This window comes from Corylus avellana, chromosome ca6, assembly GCF_901000735.1.
Source record: "Corylus avellana chromosome ca6, CavTom2PMs-1.0".
NCBI classification, from domain to species: domain Eukaryota; kingdom Viridiplantae; phylum Streptophyta; class Magnoliopsida; order Fagales; family Betulaceae; genus Corylus; species Corylus avellana.
This window is the reverse complement of record NC_081546.1, coordinates 17,266,797-17,286,522: the sequence shown is the minus strand read 5'-3', so window position 1 is coordinate 17,286,522 and position 19,726 is coordinate 17,266,797. Positions and strand designations below refer to the sequence as shown.

General features: G+C 40.8%; 1 protein-coding gene across 1 annotated transcript in view; it reads right to left on the bottom strand.

The window, feature by feature from the left end:
• LOC132183674 (transcription initiation factor TFIID subunit 2) overlaps nucleotides 1–19,726 on the bottom strand; it is a 67,883-nt gene that overhangs the window by 18,165 nt on the left and 29,992 nt on the right. The window contains exons 9-16 of the mRNA XM_059597046.1: nucleotides 15,052–15,177; nucleotides 14,899–14,952; nucleotides 11,966–12,034; nucleotides 6,332–6,429; nucleotides 5,243–5,590; nucleotides 4,075–4,162; nucleotides 581–706; nucleotides 440–496 (exon numbers count right to left, since the gene is read on the bottom strand). Coding sequence (XP_059453029.1) covers nucleotides 440–496; nucleotides 581–706; nucleotides 4,075–4,162; nucleotides 5,243–5,590; nucleotides 6,332–6,429; nucleotides 11,966–12,034; nucleotides 14,899–14,952; nucleotides 15,052–15,177 — 966 coding nt within the window. The remainder of the gene's footprint in view (nucleotides 1–439; nucleotides 497–580; nucleotides 707–4,074; nucleotides 4,163–5,242; nucleotides 5,591–6,331; nucleotides 6,430–11,965; nucleotides 12,035–14,898; nucleotides 14,953–15,051; nucleotides 15,178–19,726) is intronic.

Here is a 19,726-nt window from a genome sequence, read left to right as displayed (position 1 = left end):
AACCTCACAACTATCTATTTTACAAGTTAATCCTTCATGCTCCCCATTGTCTAAGTTCATTATAAGATAAATAAATCTCAAGTTAGAGCAGCACTAGAAAGTACAGATGACTCTTCATAAGCACACCTAGAACCATCATACAAAGCTTAGCACTTTCCAGGATTTATAAGCAAATAAAATATTTGGTTCAACAAGTAAATGGAACAAGCTTGAGAAAACCATTCTTTGTTACAGTAGAGAACCAGAACTAGCGATTTATTGTAAACAAAGAAGTATCCATATATCAGAACTAAACAGCTATTAAAAATAATATGGTCAAATTCAAGAAATATGTCCGACAGAAAATCACTTATACAAATAGTTTGGTTGATTAAATTTCTATAGAAATACTATATAGTCAAAGCATCTATGTTGAATAAGGTGAATAATAATTAAATACCTCAGATGCCGAATTAGCTAATGCAAAAGCAGCCTCAATTCGAAGTCTCCAGAAGGCCTTGATACCGAACAATAAAAGTTCAGATAACCAGTTTCCCTAATACTATTAAAAACCAAGTACACCTCAGAGAGCAATTAAAACCTTAGAGTCGGTGAGGAAAGTATTCAGGGCATTAACAACAGAAAATGAAAGTTGTGGCAACGCCTCTAGAGTTGCAATTGCTTGTGCCTGAGCAATAACATCCCTGTCCTTCTCTAACTGATTAATCTGATTAAGCATACCAATGTCACAAAATCAAGAACAGATTAACAAACTTAAACATGGTTAAAAGAGTTTATCATGAAGCAATGCAGCTGAAGCAAATATGATCACAATATTTATTAGACAAAGTAATTCATGTTTGTGCATATACATACACACGGATACAAATGTATGTATGTGTGTATTTGTTTGTGCGTCCATATTGATTGACATTTGTAGGCATAACAAAGAAACAACTTCACTGAAAAAACTAGGGTCATAAACCATATTGGGTTTACAGATTTAAGGCCAAATCATCATCTCTTCTTGGCCCCCAAAAAAACAAAAATGAAATTCTCATATAAGCATTTGTAGATCTAACTGCCATTCCTATTTTGCTTTGAGAATTATTGCAACTTGAATTATGGGCTTGAATTAGAAAGGCTTGGAGAATTAAAAAGATATAGCTGTAGGGACTTTCCTGAAGAATAGATGCTAAGCAACAGCTTAGAAAGAAAAATCTTGATGGCAATTCTATATATATATATATATATATATATAGAGAGAGAGAGAGAGAGAGAGAGAGAGAGAGGATGCAGAAGGAACCCATGCTTTTAGAAACATAGAATATATAAAATCATGTTCAAAAACACTATGCAAGTGACTTGTAAAAGTCTGGAATAATGACTTCAGGCCACTTTGAATGAATCAGGTTTAAGTTCCCTACATGTCCCATTCTTGAATGCATATCATTTAAATGGATAAAAAGGATTGTACTATCTAAAGAATGCATGTGTAAAAAGCCACCCGTCTCGACCAACATAATTCAGATAGGGTGGAAAAGTATTACTCTTAACCAAAAGGTGGCAATAGTAACCCCTGAGAAAAGTATAGTAATCTTTTACCTTCATCTGTCCACAGTTCTACAAAGCAAGCAACTAGTTTGAATGACAAATAGATTTTCTCTTGGTTATTATGGTGGGTGCCATTTATAATATTATTATTATTTTTTATAAATAATGTTGTATATACCAAAAAGTACAGAGAGGCGCAACCCTAGAACACAGGACGTATCCAAGAGAACGCCAAAATCAAACCTAGTATGGCTAGAAAACAGCCTCCACCCCCTACTAATATACTACCAAAGTCCCACCCCATGTGGCCTTGGTGGATCGATGGAGAGCCACCCGCCCCACTCAGAATCGAATTTGGCGTCCATAATAATTCTCCACCACTCTTTCATGAACATAATGCCACAACCACTTCCCTAACAAAGCTAAATTAAACACTCAAAATTTGAGTGAATTGTTGATAACTAACTTGTGTACAAATACCACTTGTGCAATATCGCATTGATGTCATTCCCATAATTTACTTGGCAAAAGAAGGATTGCCGCGCGGGGGTGGGGGGTTAGCAATGTCAATAACTTTTTTGAAAATGTTGTGGTGCCAAAAATTTTTGAGATTATGTTTTTAAAACAAAATTCCAGATAAGGGCTTGATTTCTATTAAATCATTACTTATCCCAAAAGCTTAAGTTGATAGGAAATGGTAAATTTAATTATTTAATCAAATACTTTAACACACCCCCCCACGTGTGAGCTCAAACTCCCTTTTAATAGGTCAGACCCAACATATGGAACATTTTTAATTAAAAGAGGGTGAATTGACGAAGTTGGGGTTCAAACGCATGACCTAGCTTTGATAAGAATAAGTTTAACTTTAACAATTTCATAACACAATTTTATTTAAAAGCTACTTACATCCGTAAATAGTTCTAACTGGTGTACTTTCCAAATATGTTATTATGGAAACAACTAATTCACAAAAAGCCCCCAAAAAAGAAAAGTTAGTGGCATATGATACAACTAAATATCTAATAAGGTTTACCATGAACTGCCCAGCATACAAATTTGAACCATGAAAACAATCAACCACGTAGACTAGGTACCAAAAGAATAAAATTACGTTCAAGAATCAAATCCATTTACCAATCACATTACTGATAAATGGTCAAAAGATCCAAACTATTTTAAAAAAAATTATTAAATTTTACAGAGATGAAATTCTGCATCAGCAACTTGCCTGACAAAAACTAAAACTATTCCAATAACCTTTTATCCCTTTTTTATGGTTTGATAGAAGGGAAAGTAATCATATATGACCTAAAGGACTCTGAATAAACCATCAAGTCAGAGTGCATGCACTAGGACCTGCTCCTTGACGCAAGTAACCCACCCTAATCCCCAGATAAGACCCCTCAGAAAAACTTCAGTCCAGTGAGCCAAAATACTCAGTTTTCACACAGTTCTTACTGTATAGTGAAACAAAAATCCCCAGACCAAGGACTTAATAAACCAACTTTAGGTAGTTACAAAGATTTAACTTAGGCCCAAAAGGTAGGGAACAATACGTAGCATATGCCCATCACAAAGTCATACTCAGGCAAATCTTCCAGCGCATCTAGCAAATATTAGCAGCTCCAAACCATACACCTATACGTACCATGTGATTCTCGTTCTAATGAAGGGTGGGATATCGTAGAATGAATGGGGGGCGAAGAATTCCAAGGTCTCCCCGGGAAAGGGGAAGCCCATTGAACCAGGTGGCAGTTTCCCATTGCATTTAGGGTTACTCCAACTATACAACCAGTGGGTAATCCAAACTATAACCAAACCTGTGAGGCATACAATACCAACCAACATCCTTGCGGTAAATGATTTTAGTGGAAGTACAAAGATGAGCTATTTAAGATTCCTTTTTGAATCAAAGTATGATGAATCAAAATTTGACTTCAATATATGATTATTGGTCGCCAACACATTACCAGTGAGATCAGAAAATCTTCTCCTTTGTGCATTTGGAGGGAGAGGAAAGCACCTTTTTCTTTTTCTTTTTGCTTTTTGGACAAGTAATAATGATGTAGTGAAAAAAAAAAATGATAAATAATTTGTTTTGATGTAGTAAAAAAATTATAAATAAAAAAAATAAAAAAAGAAAAAAAGAAAAAAAGAAAAGAAAAGTACACCTAAAGATTACAAACAAAAATCAGGAGATCTAGAAAATCTTAGAAAATGGATTTTGAGGGCTGTGAGTTACCAATCTTGAAAATGAAGCTTCTGTTTTTTTGTTGCCTCTGTGATTGCATAGCAGCTACTAATGACAGTTTATTGAACTCTTACATTTTAGATGATAGATTTTCTGTTTTTGAGTGTTCCTCTTCTATCCCATCCTGTGTACTAGAGTTATACCCCATTTTGCTTTTCCTAATGCATTAGTACTTAATCACACAAAAAAAACCAGCTTCTCACAAGCTTAAAACTTTCCAGGCAAGAGTATAACGCTGAAAAGCATGGCAGAATAGTAACAAAAATTGTGCAGGCCTTCATTCTTACCCACATCTGTATAGGTTGATTAAAATGAATTTCAGCAAGGTATTCCATTTCAGGGTCTGCTCTCATCCATAACAAGGGGGATTCCGAACTGCAAAAGAAAATAAAATTAATAAGTTCAAGAAAATATAAAGGGAAATTACAATTTACCCCGTTATGTCTTGCCCATAAAACAGGGAGCCCCCTTATAGTTCAACCTGTGAACATCACCCTTGCAGTTGAAATTCAAAACACTAACTTTGCCATCCGATTCAATGTACAAGAAGCACTTGAGGATTATATGACTTATTGACCAATCATACTACACCAAATCGTCACTTAAAGTCATATGGGCCCAATCATATTATGGCCAGTGGTTAATAGATTTTACACGAGCATGTTACACCATCATCTTCTTCACCAATTAGAAACAATTTTAAAAATAGTAACAAATAAAAAGAAAAAAGTAAACATATTGCGAACCTGGAAGATCCTCAATTTCCAGCCCTCGCACAACCTCCATAATAGGTGCAGAACACTTAACCACCACCACACTTATCTGACTAACTCAAAACAACTCTCTCATCTGTGCTCTCCACTCTCATTCTCTCATATTCAATCCTTTTTCTTTATTTATATAATTAATGAAAATCTTATTGAAATGAGAAGAAACTCAGGTACACGTGTGTACAAGAGAATCTCCTATAGAATTACAATCTAAGATTTATATAATCTACAAAATCAACAAAAGAAGGACAGAAGCCCTCCCAATTACAGTTGATTTAGTATCAATGATAGTCCCCTCAACACCCTCAAAAGTACAATTCTTCCTTTCTCTCCAAATCATGCACATAAGGCAAAGAAAAATTCATTCCAAAGGAAGCTACTCTTCTCGATCAAACAATCATTTCCAGCTAAAATAGCCCTCAACCTCCTTAGGCACCACCCATTGAATTCCAAAAGCTAAAGGTGATGCAAACATTTTCTTGCAAAACAATCCAACAATAAGTGATCAACAAATTAACCACTACCAAGCAACACCAACTAACAGGATAACATAACATTTCATTCGATAACGTTATAGGAAGATAACCTGTAACTTCCCCAAATACAAACTAGATCCTCTTTCAACAAAAACGAGAAATAAATAATAATAAAAAGCAACAAAACCCTAACAGACAACAGTATATACCTGGAGCGCATATCTAGAGCAGGTATAACGTCACCATTGTCGTCAGATCCATCAGGTTTTGAACCCTTTTTGGGCTTCTGGAAGCGCCTGGCAGCAAGCTTGGAATGGCATTGTATTTCCAATAACTGCCATGTATCTCCAGCCATTGGCAGAATTGGATGGTCATACATACCATCAAGCTCATAAACTCTGATACTCATCATCCCAGGCCAACCAATGTCACCATCTCTGTTTTCCGAATCTGCATTAACATTCAGAACTGATGCGCTGGAATCTGGTGAAGCTGTGCATCCCCGTAACACCGCCAATTCAACCATATTCTTCCGTTTGTTATAGGAGAACCCCATCCTTACAATTAAAGTCCCAGGACAGCATACAAGCAAATAAAATCAGTAGAAGAGTCTAAAGATGCTAGAGTATATTTGAATTACCCTAAAGTTAGAGATTTGATTAGGATTGTATTATCTTTGATGAAGGTTAGCTTAACTTTAGGGATTTTATGAGATTGAATCACCCTAAATTAAGTGATTTGATTAAGATTATATTTCATGTGTAAGCTCTATAAATAGAGTATTTTGTATTATAAACTTATCAAGTGAATAAGAACAAAATGTAACCCGCAGGGGCTTTATTCTGTAGACGTAGATCATAAACCGAACCACGTAAAATCTTGTCTCGTTTTCTATTTATTTATTTACTCTATTTCATTATTAATTTTTATTAACTCTGATACCATATAGGAATTAATAATGAAATAGAGTAAATAAATAAACAGAGGAATAAATAGAAAACGAGATAAGATTTTACGTGGTTTGGTCTATGACCTACATCCACAGGATAAAGCCTTAAGGGTTACATTTTGTTCATATTCAGTTGATAAGTTTACAATACAAAAGGCTCTAATTACACATGAAATATAATATTAGTCAAATTCAATCTCATCAAATCATCATCAAATCCCTAAAGTTAAGCTAATTTAATATTCATCAAAGATAATAAAATCCTCATCAAATCCTTAACGATAGGGTAATTCAAATATACTCTAACAAAAGATAACTTAAAGAGCAACATTTACCATGTAAACCATACCTTAGATCTGGACACCCACAAGATCCAACCCACCTAGGAAAAAATTCTTTAAGAAAAGGACGCTCAAGATTTCCAACCTTGTTAGCCAAATGCCGGAACTGCATCTCACAGTAGATAAAAGTTCAGATAACCGCATACATGCACACACACATATACAACCTTCAACATTAATAACAAGCTCCAACATCCTTTCATTTAAAAGCATCATGAATCAATACTACAAAAGTCCAGCAGTTGCCCCTAAAACATAATGATGTCAGATATCAGAGAACATACATTCATATAATTAACAGTCATGTCAGCAGGGTCTATTTACTAGAGACAAATCCAAAGACAAAGGAAGTAAAATAAGTTACAAAGTTGGTCCTGAAACTACAAGGACCCTGTCTCAAATACTTCAAATATTTCAGTGTATAGAAAAGTTAGATCTGTTCTCTAAACACCTTTCTCTGGACAAGCATACCTTTTTATGGATAAGCATAAAAACTGTAAGATAGAGAAGTGACAAGGATATTTAACAGGTTGTCCTCAAAAGAGATAAAAGTTCTCTGAAAAGAAGTTGAGGGTTTAAAACTGTTAGAAGAGTTAGGGTTTGAGTCATTAGGGTTTTTGGGGTATTTTAGTCTTTATGGTATTTCCCTAATCCTATATAATAGGATGCCTGTATTAGGTTAACATAAGTTGAATAATATAATAGCCTCCGTCTTTTGTGTTTAAACCGTTCATACAAACTATAACATGGTATCAGAGCTTGTTTCGATTCTTGGGTAGTTTAATTTTCTTCTTGGTGGCAGCACTGCCCGTGTGGGTTAGCCCACACGGGCAGTACCTTCAAAGAGCTCCAAAGAGTTCCGTAGAGCTGTTTTGTTCTTGTTTTAGAGTGACCGAAACTCCTTCCGGTGAAAAAATATATATATATATTGTTTGTTTTTGATGTTCTGTGATGCTGGCCGGATGGTTCTGTGGTGGTTTTCTGTCTTGTCTAAAGTGGCCGGAGTATTCTGTCTTCTCCGGCAAGTTCCGGCGAGTCTCCGGCAAAGGTCCGGCGAGCCTCCAGTGACTGTTTCTGTTCTGTTTTTCAATGTTTTTCTTCTGTTTTTAGGTATTGCCGGCCTGTTCTGTGTGTTTCCAGCCACTTTTTTGAAGCCCCGACGAAGTTCCGGCGTATGTCCAGTGAAGCTCCGGCAAAGTTTTTTGTTTTTCCGGTACGGCTAATCTTGATGGTTAATCATGTGAAAATTTGTTGTTTGTTTGTTGTTTGTGATTGATGTATCCGACCGGCCTTGGATTCTCCGGCGAGAACCGATCAAGTGATCGTTGCATCCGACCGGCCTTGGTGTTTTTCGGCGAGAACCAATCCCAAGATCGATGTATCCGACCAGCCTTGGATTCTCCGGCGAGAACCGATCAAGTGATCGTTGCATCCGACCGGCCTTGGTGTTTTTCGGCGAGAACCGATCAAATGGTTGTTCAAGTTACCAACGAGTTTTCGACCGGCATTGAAGTTTTATTTAATTAACTTGTGTGGTCCAAGCTGTTCCAGCTTGAGGGGGAGTGTTAGAATATGTTTTCTAGTTGTTTTTCGTTTGCTTGTATCTTCCAAGCTGGATTCATATGATGTATATGCTCCAGCTTGAGGGGGAGTGTTAGAAGAGTTAGGGTTTGAGTCATTAGGGTTTTGGGGGTATTTTAGTCTTTATGGTATTTCCCTAATCCTATATAATAGGATGCCTGTATTAGGTTAATATAAGTTGAATAATATAATAGCCTCCGCCTTTTGTGTTTAAACCGTTCATACAAACTATAACAAAAACCATATGGTTTGTTTTTCAGTCTAGAAAGGAATGTAGCTTGGTCTTAATTGTGTTAGATGTTCTAAAAGCACATAGTTGTATACCCATCAACCATTCAAATCTATGTGATTGACAGACAATTCAAACAGAATGGCCCACAATCTACCACACAAATAAACTTGAATAATTTTTACAATAAACAAGCACGTTAAATATAGCCAAGTGCTATGAAGATTTTAAGAAAAGCTACCAGCAAGGCAGTCCTTACAAGATAATACTCTAAGGGGGAAATGCCAGCAGCTTGTTCCCAATGTTTTGGGTGATAGCATCCAAATGCACCTTATACTTGCCAAACTTTCAAGAAAACTGTTATACCCGTGTCATTATAGAAAGATTCCTATATATTACACTCCTACCAAATCTCAGCTCCAATCAGTTTTTCTTTTTTTTTTGATAGATAATCAGAGAAATTTTATAAAAAGCATAGGCGGGCAAAGCATACAGGAAGTATACAAAAAGGACGCAAAAAACAGAAAGAACAAGAAAAGAAGAACCCCCAAACACCAAACAAGATTACATCACAACAAAAGCCTTCTTGCTTTTGCCCTGACTAGAGCCCCGACTCCTAGCATCAAAGTTGATCGAGCACTCTAAATTCTTCAACTCTCTGCTCCCTTTAAGCTTGGAAGAGGGAGGAATGAGATCTGGGACCTCATGATGCAGAACCTGATCCACTTGAGCCAAGAGATTCAAAAATCCCATCGTATTCCCCTCAAAAGAGACCCCCATGGCTTGAAGACACAGCACTGTCGCATGAGAGAAAATAGCTCCTACAGAATCACCTCCACACGAAGAACCTCCCACCTCACAGGAAGACAGACTCCGAGGCAAGTCCAGCAAAAGCCTAGGCGGGGAAGGGGGCGACGTCTAGGGGCTTCTCACCCAAAATCCCTCTCTCCCAAGATTCACCCACCTCGTAGACACGAGAAGACTGACTCAACCCTCCAAAACCAGACCCGACTCCACCATAGGGTTGGGCAACTGAGGGTCTCTGGATCACACCAAAAGCGCTCAGGAAAAGAAAACCTCTCCAAAGTAAACTAGTAAGAGTGGATTGGAATACAGTCCCAACCAATGGCTAAGAGAGAGCATCCAAAGACTTTTTGACTGCTTCCTTCCCTTATCCGCTCCCCTTCCTCTACTTTCCTTCGCTCTGCGGTAATATCTAAGCTCTAACGTGGAAACCAACGGGAGGATAGGAGTCTCACTTTTAGACATCTCAGGAAGAGACAAGCAGAGCCTTTCCCCCAACGCAGCTGCCCCTACAAAAGAGGCACCTACAGGAGACCCATCAAAAGAGAAGGGCGACGAGCCAGCATCTGACAAGCAGAAAACCTCCGGCGACAAAAAGACAGCAGACCTCTGCAAGCTGGAAATAGCTGGAGGGGAGAGGAGAGAAAACGCTTTCTCTGAATGAATCGTAGCAGCAACTGACAAGCCTCCCAAACAGCAACCCAAGACGTCCGGCGATGGAGAGACCCACAGACCCTGGAGAATTGGGCTGGACTGGAAGCTGCATAGAGAAAGGCAACGGCATAGGGGCCAAAAAAAGCAGAAGAAACACCAACAGTAACTCCGGATCTCACCGGGTAGGACCCAACCTCCAACAACCCCATAGTCAGACCTGCCACCAGTAACAAACTAACTAGCTTCTCTGTCGAGACCTCCAATGAAGAGCACGGTTCCGAAGACCCAAATTTAGGGACCAACACCTGCGGATAATTCCTGGAACTGGGCTCAAAACCCAAACCTGAGTCCACAGAACCAAACCCAAAGACCTTGCTGACCTGCTTGGGCTTAAAAGAGTGCATCCTATTAACCTAGAAACCTTTGGGCATCAAGCGCAACCCAACAGGATGACCCAGCCAGCATTTGACCTAGTCCAACCCAAAGCAAAAGTGCCCTAGAAGCTTCTTCAGCCAGTGAATGACGAAGAAAACTTGTCCCCTTCTTCTTCGCTATGACGTTGGTGACTGCAGCCGACGAACCAAGGCAACCAAGTTCAAGCTCGAAGCAATTCACCAGCGTTCTCACCGCCATGCGCCAACTCAAAACAAACCGCCACCGAAAGCAGATCAAGAGGACTCACAGACAGCGGCTTCAACCCACCAAACGCCGAGGATAGCTTTAGCTGGGACTGCAACACCGTCACTTTCCGACCCTGTGATGGTGCTTCCTAGGCCGGCGGTGGTTCCTGATACTGAGTTGCCGGTGGTCTCTGTGGGTTCCAATACCGGTCCAGATTTGCTTCTGGATCAGATTCCGAAGGTGGGTCTTAGTCGCCAGAGGTTCTAATTCGACGAGGACGCCTGCCAAAGCAATTCATTCTCCGGAGCATGTTTCCAATCAGCCTTCCCGGAAGATTCAAAATTCTCCATCTTTTTTGTATGGGTCGGGTTCTCGTCTTGGGTTGGATGGGTTTGCTCCGGATTCCAGTTCGCAAGGGTCTAATAGTACAACTAGGCCGTGCTCCTCTGACTCCAAAACTGTGGTTTACGATCTGACCAAATCCCAAAAATGGCAGATTGAGTGGATGGAGGTCAAGATAAAGGACTGTGAAGAGTTAAAGGACGAATATTGTTTGGAGCTCTTGATGAATGTGGAAGAGGATTTTTGTTGGGAAAATAAGGTAGCACGGGAGGCGGGGCTATTGGAGGGCGATGAGGAGGATCGAAAGGTTGCGTGGCTGAATGAGGTGAAAGAGGATCTTAGCATAAAAGTCGCGTGGCCTGGGACTAAGGGCAAGACTATTACGCTATAGTCCCCGAGGGTTTTGTGGGGTTTCTTGTGGGTTTTTTGGGCGAGTTCTGGTGGGTTTGTGGGTGAGCCTTGGCTTCCCTTTTGGGTTCTCTTGTGGGTGCTCCTTGGGAGTTTAGGGCTTTTCTGGGTGTTTCTTGGCGCTCTCTTTATATGCTTCTTGTGTATTAGGGTTGCGCTCCCTTAGCGTTTTGATATATACAACAATTACTTATATATATATATATATCGTAAAAGTTTCTTGATTTGTGTTTTTCTTCTGCTTTATTAGTGGTCTTTTATATACTCCCAGATTTGAGCCTCCACATCACCTCTAGAACCAGATTGACGCCCTGATGCACATTCTTAGCGTGGCCCAATACATCCCAGATGGACTGTTACAAAGGAGGAAAGCTACTGAAAAAGGGTAGCACTTGGTTGGAATTCCTTCTATTCACCACTTCTACAAAGGGACATGAGCAAGCCAGCTCCTTAAGCAATAGCTATATAGTCCCTAATCTTGGCCTGAGGAGGACAAAGTGGCAGATTCAAGGACAACAGCATGCCTGCACCATTCTTTGTCCCCTATAGACGGCTCTCTCCCATTCCAAGACAGTAACTCTTCATCTTGGCTCTAACTGGTCTGCTACAGAGATGACACAGCCAGTTCTCAAATGACTAATGTGACACCAAAACTCACTATTAATAACACTCCTGAGGCCAACTACACAACTATTAAGATCTTACCCTCCTAGGGGATAATACAAATGACATCATTAGGCTCCTACTTTGAAGTAATATGCTACTGTTATTTAGCCTGCTCTCTACTAAAGGATGCCTAACTCCCCTCAACCTGCAGCACTCAAACTTCCATCTAGCTACAGTCCATCTCCTTGTTCAAGAACTCTAACAATGCAAATAATGCTAATAATCTTTCATTCATATTGGATTGTCCTAATGGAAAAGAGCAAATCAAAGTTCACTAAGTTGTTGGCATAAATGTACAGATAGATGATAACATTTTGCAGTAGTAGAATATCATTACCTCCTTCGTACTGAGAGATCTTGAAGTACGAGTTGCATCCTGAGCCCGAGACACTATTGTCTGCAAAATCTGTACGAACAAAACAAGAATGAAAACCATCACTAGAGAAAATTGTTATTTCACCATACAAACCATAGTTAACATTGGTATACATCATAGGCAAGCCTACAACTAACAACAAAAGCAATAAATTAATGAACAAAAAAATAAGCATAAACTGGAAAAAGCAGGAAAACATGGCCTCATTAGCAGTAGATGTGGGTGAGAAAAATATGATGAACAAATTATTAGCAGAACATTCTTTCAATAATAAACCTCATGAGGACATGTAACCTAGGATCCTATCTTTTCTTGTCTTTTTACAGGAAAAACAAGCAAAAACTTATGTCTCCACTCCTCCCAATATCTGTTTAAATAAGCACAATGGGGAATTAAAACATCCTCACAATGATAAGTAATCGCAAGTATAATTAAAAAATGTAAAGGCACAACCCAGGTATACATAATGTATACAAGAGGAACGTCTAATTAAAAGAAGAGAAAAGATCTAAAAAAAAAAAAGGAAAAAAGAAAAGTAGCTTAGCTTTGTAGCCTTTTTTACCCGAGTTAGTAAGTCATTAGGGGTGTCTTTACACCTAATGCCCTAAAACCATCTGGTTTGGGAGTCATTGGCCTAACGCTCGATACATGGGTCAATCAGAAAGCTTAAGGGATCTAAGTGAGCTAAAAAAAAAAAAAAGGAAATTATGTGCCTTGGTTGTTTTATCCGATGGGGAGTCTAAGGAATTTTGAGTATTGATCCATGCATGATTGAGATAGTTTTGATATCCCATGACTATGTGTTGAGTTCACATACACTAGTTGAATTTTGTAATATTTCATAATTGCCGTGATTGGAGCTAAGTTACAATTTCCTGAAATTGTGAAGATAGTGTTTGTTTTATTAAGCATGTTAATGACTGAGAACCATGATGGTCATGATATTGCATTCTTGGGGATTACATGGTTATAAAATGTTTGTGGGTATCATTCCTGAAAAACCCTCACAAGACTTCACTCGTCCTCTAGGGAATTCCTAGGGGTTTAAAAGGCTTGTTGCATACGCTAAATGCAACCGTACATCCTACGAAAGCTGGATTTATCTTTTTGTTTTCAGTTTATTTTCTGTTTTGTATTGCTAAGGGACTAGCAATATGTAAGTTGGGGAGTGTGATAAGCGTTGAATGTTGCACATTCATGCCCCTTAATTTACATATGTTAATTCCTTAGCATTGTTGTTTGATTGATTTTGTTTTGTTTTTGTGTTTCAGGTCTCATTTGACAAACCATTGGAAATTGGGCTTAAAAAGACAACAAATTGAGCATTCTGGATCTAGGATCGATCGTAGCACCCCTAGGATCGAGCGCACTGCGCTCGAGCGTCTGCGGCCAGGGATTGAGCGCATGCCTGCGCTCGTGCGCACAAAAGCTAAGCTCGAGCGCACAAGACCTCGGATCTAGTGCACTCGGGTGTGTACAACACGGCAGCAGTCCTTTTCCAGCAAAGACTTGGTTTTCAGTCTCCCAATTGGACTTGGAGACTGACTTCCGACTTTCTGAGGATTTCTAGGGTTTTAGGGTTTTCCAAATCCCTATAAATAGGGTTCTAAACATTGTAAACAGAGACACCGCTTTTTAGAGCAAAAATTCAGTAAAATTGTCTTTGGAGCTTAGAAGAGCATAAGCAGCTAAACCCAAGTGTGGGGTATTGATGTAACCCTTTCCAAGCACAATGGTTTGATTGTAGTTAATTTCTAGTTTTTCTATTTATGCATGTTGATTGTATAACTATGAGGATTGCTACAATTGATTTCTGCTCTTCGAAAAGCTTGATAGCTAGAAATATTAAAATCAAAGACAGCAGCCCAATGGTAAAGTGTCTTAAAGAAAAAAAGCCTTTAATTCCACTGATGTTCGCTCAAAATCCTCACAATTCCGATCATTTCTGTTTCTCTAAAGACACCAATAAGGCAGGACGGTATCATCTCCATACTGCAACCAAATGAAACCGACCAACTTGGCCTCTCTAGCATGCAAAGAGGTCTACTACTCGACTAGGCATAACCCAAGCCACATTGTTGAAGATAGCATTCCCAAGAGCACTGGCAATCTCACAACGGAGCAGGAGATCAACCGACTCTCCACTCTTTTTTTTTTTTTTTTTGATAAATAATGATGCATTAAAAGAGCACAGAGGGGGGCAACCCAAGTACACAGGAAGTATACAAGAGAGCGACTAAGAAGAAGAGAACATAAAAAGAAAATAAGGAAAAATGATCACTAAGGGTGCAAGCCAGCCTGCGGTCCAAGTGAAGAGTGTGTACAAAAAGAAATGAACAAGGTCCTCAAGGTTCCTTGACAAATCCTCGAAGCATCTAGCATTCCTTTCCAATCTCCACTCTTATTAAACATGCAACACCAATCAACAACAATAATATGCGTCTTCCTTGTCCATAGTGACCAAGCAAACAACGCCACTCTCAAGGGTACCTTATTCCGCCAAATACTCTTCCAAGAGAGAGAAGTACTATCATGAGACACAAGGACATTCTAGTATGATCAAACATCAAACAATCCTCTCTTGGAAGATACCCAACAAAGCTTGTCCCATCTCAATCTTAAGGAATACACCAAATTGAAGGAATACACCAAAGTATGGATCCACTATCAGGAAAACAACTCTTCAGGAATCACATATTGCTTATAATATTCATCAAATGCTGAGGCCCCAGTATCTTTTAGAATACCAAGAAGTAACAAAATAAATGTTCAAGAAATAAATATTGAACAATGAGACACAAAAACCAGTACATGCAATAACAACTCAAAGACACTCTCATTTATCATCGATAAAAATACTGCTAGCCAGACAACAAAGTATCAAGGGCTCTCACATTGCGGAAAGACTCTGGCCCCATCTGCTTTTCCAACATTTGAATGATTGCAACCTTTAAACAAGCAGTCAATCAGTCACTTCGTCAGGTGATAAAATAATTTAAAAATTTGTACGGATCAAAGGATTGGGAGAAAAATCAGACTGAACTTACAGATTTCCACGATCTTATTTTGCCATATAGGCCAATGCACTGGGTCCCATACAAATCCTTACAAGATGCGGAGAGACTCAAAGCAGTTGCACCACTATCATCGGCCTTGCAAACAGCACAATTTGCCTACACTCAAAGATACAAAGCATTATTAATTTGCATATGAAATCATAAATAAACTAAATACATTTAATTTTGGATTACTTATTTCCCTTAACAAATTTTGCAGCCACGACCCAGATTAAACTCAACAGAACATAAAAACAAAATAAAATTTAGGTGGATAAAAAAAAAGGTTTTTTTTATAAGTAATTGAATTTTATTAAAACGCAAAGGGGGCGCAATTCAAATATATGAGAAGTATATAAGAGAGACACCAATCAAGAAAAAGATAAAAGATCAAGAAAATCATGAGCACTGGAAATATGAAAACAATTATAGGCAGTCATTTAGTGACAAAGGGTTTTGAAGAAAAAGGTCTTTAATTCTGCCACCGTCCTCTTACAGTCTTCAAAACTCCAATCATTGTGTTCTCTCCAAATACACCACATTAAGCAAGATGGAATCAACTTCCACATTGCTAAACTATAATGTCTACCATTAGGGTTTTAGCTAATATCCTTGGGTGTAGTGTAGCCGAGTTGCCTATGAAGTATTTGGGTCTCCCTCTTGGAGCGCCGTATAAGGATACGGTTATGTGGAATGAAGTGATCGAAAAGATGGAGCGTCAGATGGCAGGTTGGAAGAGAATGTATCTTTCTAAAGGAGGTCGTTTAACTCTCATTAAGAGCACTTCGGCTAATCTTCCGACTTACTTTTTGTCTCTGTTTCCGATTCCTGTTAGTGTAGCTAAAAGGATTGAGAAAGTCCAAAGAGATTTCTTGTGGGGAGGAATGGGAGATGAGCCTAAGTTGCATCTTGTAAGTTGAAACCAAGTCTGCCGCCCTCTACGCTTTGGGGGTCTTGGCATTCGGAGGTTGCACCAGTTTAATCAAGCTCTTTTGGGGAAATGGCTTTGGAGATACGCAAATGAGAACGGGGCTCTTTGATGTAAGCTGATCAAAGCTAAGTATGAAGACCAAGAAGGTGGGTGGTGCACGAAGGAGGTTTCGGGTTCTCATGGTGTGGGTCTATGGAAGCATATTCGTAAAGGGTGGAATTTTTTTGCCAAAGGTATTCGTTTTGAGGTGGGGGAGGGTTCGAAAGTTCGATTCTAGCATGATATTTGGTGTGGGGACAATTCCTTGAAGCAAGCCTTCTCATCCTTATTCAGTATCACCAGACACAAAGAAGCTTGGGTGAAGGATAATTTTGTTGGGAGGAATGGGATTGTTGAGTGGGATGTCATTTTTGTTCAATCGGTCCAAGATTAGGAGATGGATTTGGTTTCTCCTTTTTTTGATCAGTTGTATTCTTGCAAGGTTTCCCTAGGCAGTGTAATCGTATTTGCTGGTCTTCGTCCAAGAAGGGCAAGTTCGAGGTTAAGTCGTTCTACAAGGCCTTGTCCATTTCTAATCAAGAGGAGTTTCCTTGGAAGAGCATCTGGCGTACTAAGGCGCCTCAGTGAGTGGCTTTTTTCTGGTGAATTGCGGCCCTAGGCAAAATTTTGACTCATGATACGATGCGTAAGAGGAACATAGTGGTAGTGGAGTGGTGTTGTATGTGCAAGAAGACCGGAGAGTCAGTCAATCACCTTCTTCTCCACTGTGAGCTCGCAAGTACTCTTTGGCACACGATTTTTAAGCGGTTTGGGTTGCATTGGGTCATGCCTTGCAGGGTGAGGGCCTTGTTTGATAGCTGGTGGTCGGGAGGGCGAACTTGAAGCGTGGTTGTGTGGAAGATGATCCCTCTGTGTCTTATGTGGTGTATTTGGAATGAAAGAAATGCTAGATGTTTTGAAAATTCCACTAGGACCATAAAGGAATTGACTCATTTTTTCTTCTTTACTCTTTACTCTTGGACGGCCGCTTGGCTAGCTCCTTTAGTGATTAGTTTTTCTGATTTTCTTTTTTATTTCTCTCCCTCCTAGGCGCTTTCTGTTTATACTTCCCGTTTATGTGGGATGCGCCCCTTTGCGTTTTTTATATCATTATTACTTATCAAAAAAAAAAAAAAAAAGTCTACCAAACTACCCTCTCCAACAAGCCAAGTGATGTGCCACTCGCTGAGGCATGACCCTCTCTATGACACCCAAGAAGTTATGAGAAGTATAAAATCTTAGATTATAATTGTAAACCATGTAAATGCTCTCTTCTCTCTCTTCTCTCTATTCCAACCTCGCCTGAGTTTAGGCGCGTAGGTGGCGCGTGGTTACTGGTTGGGGGTCTAGTTTTTTGCTGGTGATCTAGGGAGCGGTATGGCTACTTCGAGAAAGTGGAATGTGGAGTCCAAAACTTTCGAATTTCTGATTAAGAGTGGGGTTTCAGGGGTGAGAATATTCGAAAGAGGCAATAGGAAACAAAAAACCATCTTCTTGCACAAGGATGAGGTGGTGTGGTTGGCACGAATTGTTGAGGACCTGGTGGCAGTGGATTCCTCAGAGGTTTTTTGGGACCAATCCAGAGCAAGGTATCCACGGATAATTGCACAGAAATGTGCTAACAGACATGGGAGGTTCCTGACAATTGAAGAATTTGATGGGAGGCATAGGAGTGGCTCGGTCTTTATACCAGAAGGACGTCATGGTCAAGGATGGAAACGTCTCATTACGGAGGTGCACTTCGCCAAGCTTTCCTTGTGTGAGCCTAGGGAGGTTAGGGAAGTTATTAAGAAAAATGATGTAGGGGGGAGAAGGAGGAGCTACGCGGAAGTTATGGGGTCATCGCTGCAGAGGACAGAGGACTGCTTCGATACCTTCACTGAGCCAATTGCCAGGGTCCCAAGGTGGTTGAAGGAGGTTTCTATAGGGAAGAATAAGCAAGACCAGCTTTCGGATACTCAGGAGGAGGGTCTGCTTGAGTCCCTAGCCGCAGGGAGGTCGGACAGGGGCGGTATGGAGGGTCCGAAGATGAATCAGAGTTTGTATGGGGAGGGAACGAGCAATCCAAAGGCAGGGGAGACACTGGGTCTTCTCGGCGGAGCTCCGGGGAGCAGGTTTCCGGTTCAGGCGAGCAGGTTGATCACCACGACGAGCCTGCCAGTCTCGGTTTGCGGAGCTGATCAGGCGAAGGGACGGGAGGGGGCAGGTAGCCCTGTCGTGCAAGCCTGGTTTCGTGTTAAAGAAGACTTAATTAATGCAAAGGAGACGTTGGTAAGACTGAGAGGCGAGGTCGACGTGGGGCTCGACAGATTGGAGAGGACTATCAGTTTTGTGGAAGGCCTGAGTGCTCTACCTAGGCCTGGGGGTTCGGGAGCTTATGGGCTAGCAGGAGGGGAAATAGCCCAGCCCAGGAAGGTCTTCTGGGGTAGGCCCAACCATGGTAAGAGATACCATCCGGTTAAGACTTATTTCAGGAGAAAAGCTGTTCGGCCCGTGGAGCAAGGGGAGGCCTCGAAGGGTGGTGCGAAGCTGGTGGACATGCCGGAGTGTTCGTCGGGTGGACTTCTCGCTCCGGTGGACCTCGCCGGTAGTCCCGAGATTAGGCCGATGTCTCGCGACAGGGTGCTCCATGCCGAGTCTATCGCGCAAACTGGCGCTTCGTCTCCGGCAGAGGCGCCGACAGAGGTCGTGTCCAGTGATCAAGTTTCGGCGCCTCCGGCCGGTGAGCTGGACTGTTTGAAGGGAGACCCAAAGTCTTTGGTGGGTGTCGCCGGTATCTACGCCCATTCTGTGGAGAGGTTGTTGTCCTGCGACAGGGAGGTTGCTTCGGCCCTGGAGTTAGCAACCACTTCTCCGGCAGAGGTGCCAACTAAGGAAGATGTGTTCAGTGAGGGGGCGGCGAGTCCGACAAGGGTCGACACATTGGGTGATACAGCTACGGCGGACTCCTTGGCTGAGTTTACAGTGTCGATGGCTTCCCCGATGAAGTGGCAGGGGCCTCTATCCACTCTGGAGAAGGGGCTGGTCGACCAAGGTGATCGTAAGGGGGTCTTGGGGGTTGCTGTTTCTGGGATTCTGGGTAAGCACCCCAGCAGTGGGGTGTCTCCGGAACTCTCTGGGCCTGCTACCAGTGTCGGTGAGAAGGTTGGTTTGGGAGGGTGTCAGGGTGATTCTGGGAAGGGTCTTCTGGGTAAGGAGATGGGGTGTGGCATATCACAGGCGGATAATATGGTTGGAGCTCCTACAGAAGAGGTGAGTTCTAGCAATCAGGAGTCTTTTGTCCCAGATTCTATTCAGGAGACACAATTGGAGGTGCAGGAGAAATTTTTTATCATTCAGGCTTGTAAGGAAGTTGGCCTAACTTGTGATGGTGAGGAAGGTAAGCTTGAGGAGACCATTGGGAGGCTTATGGCTGACAACAGAGGCAAAGAAGTGGAGAGGGCAGTGGGCACTCCTATTGTCAAAAAAGGCAAGAGGGAGCTTATTAATTTGCAGTCCTCTGTAAATTTTCTGGAGCATTCATCAAGGGAAAGAAATAAGGGGAGGGCCAGTCGAGTTAAATCATGAAGCTGAAAATTCTTTCATGGAATGTGAGAGGTTTGAATGAGAGGGATAAAAGGTTGAGGGTTAGAAATTTGCTTAGAAGTTGGAAGGCTGATGTTGTTTGTTTCCAAGAGACTAAGATGGAGTTCTTTT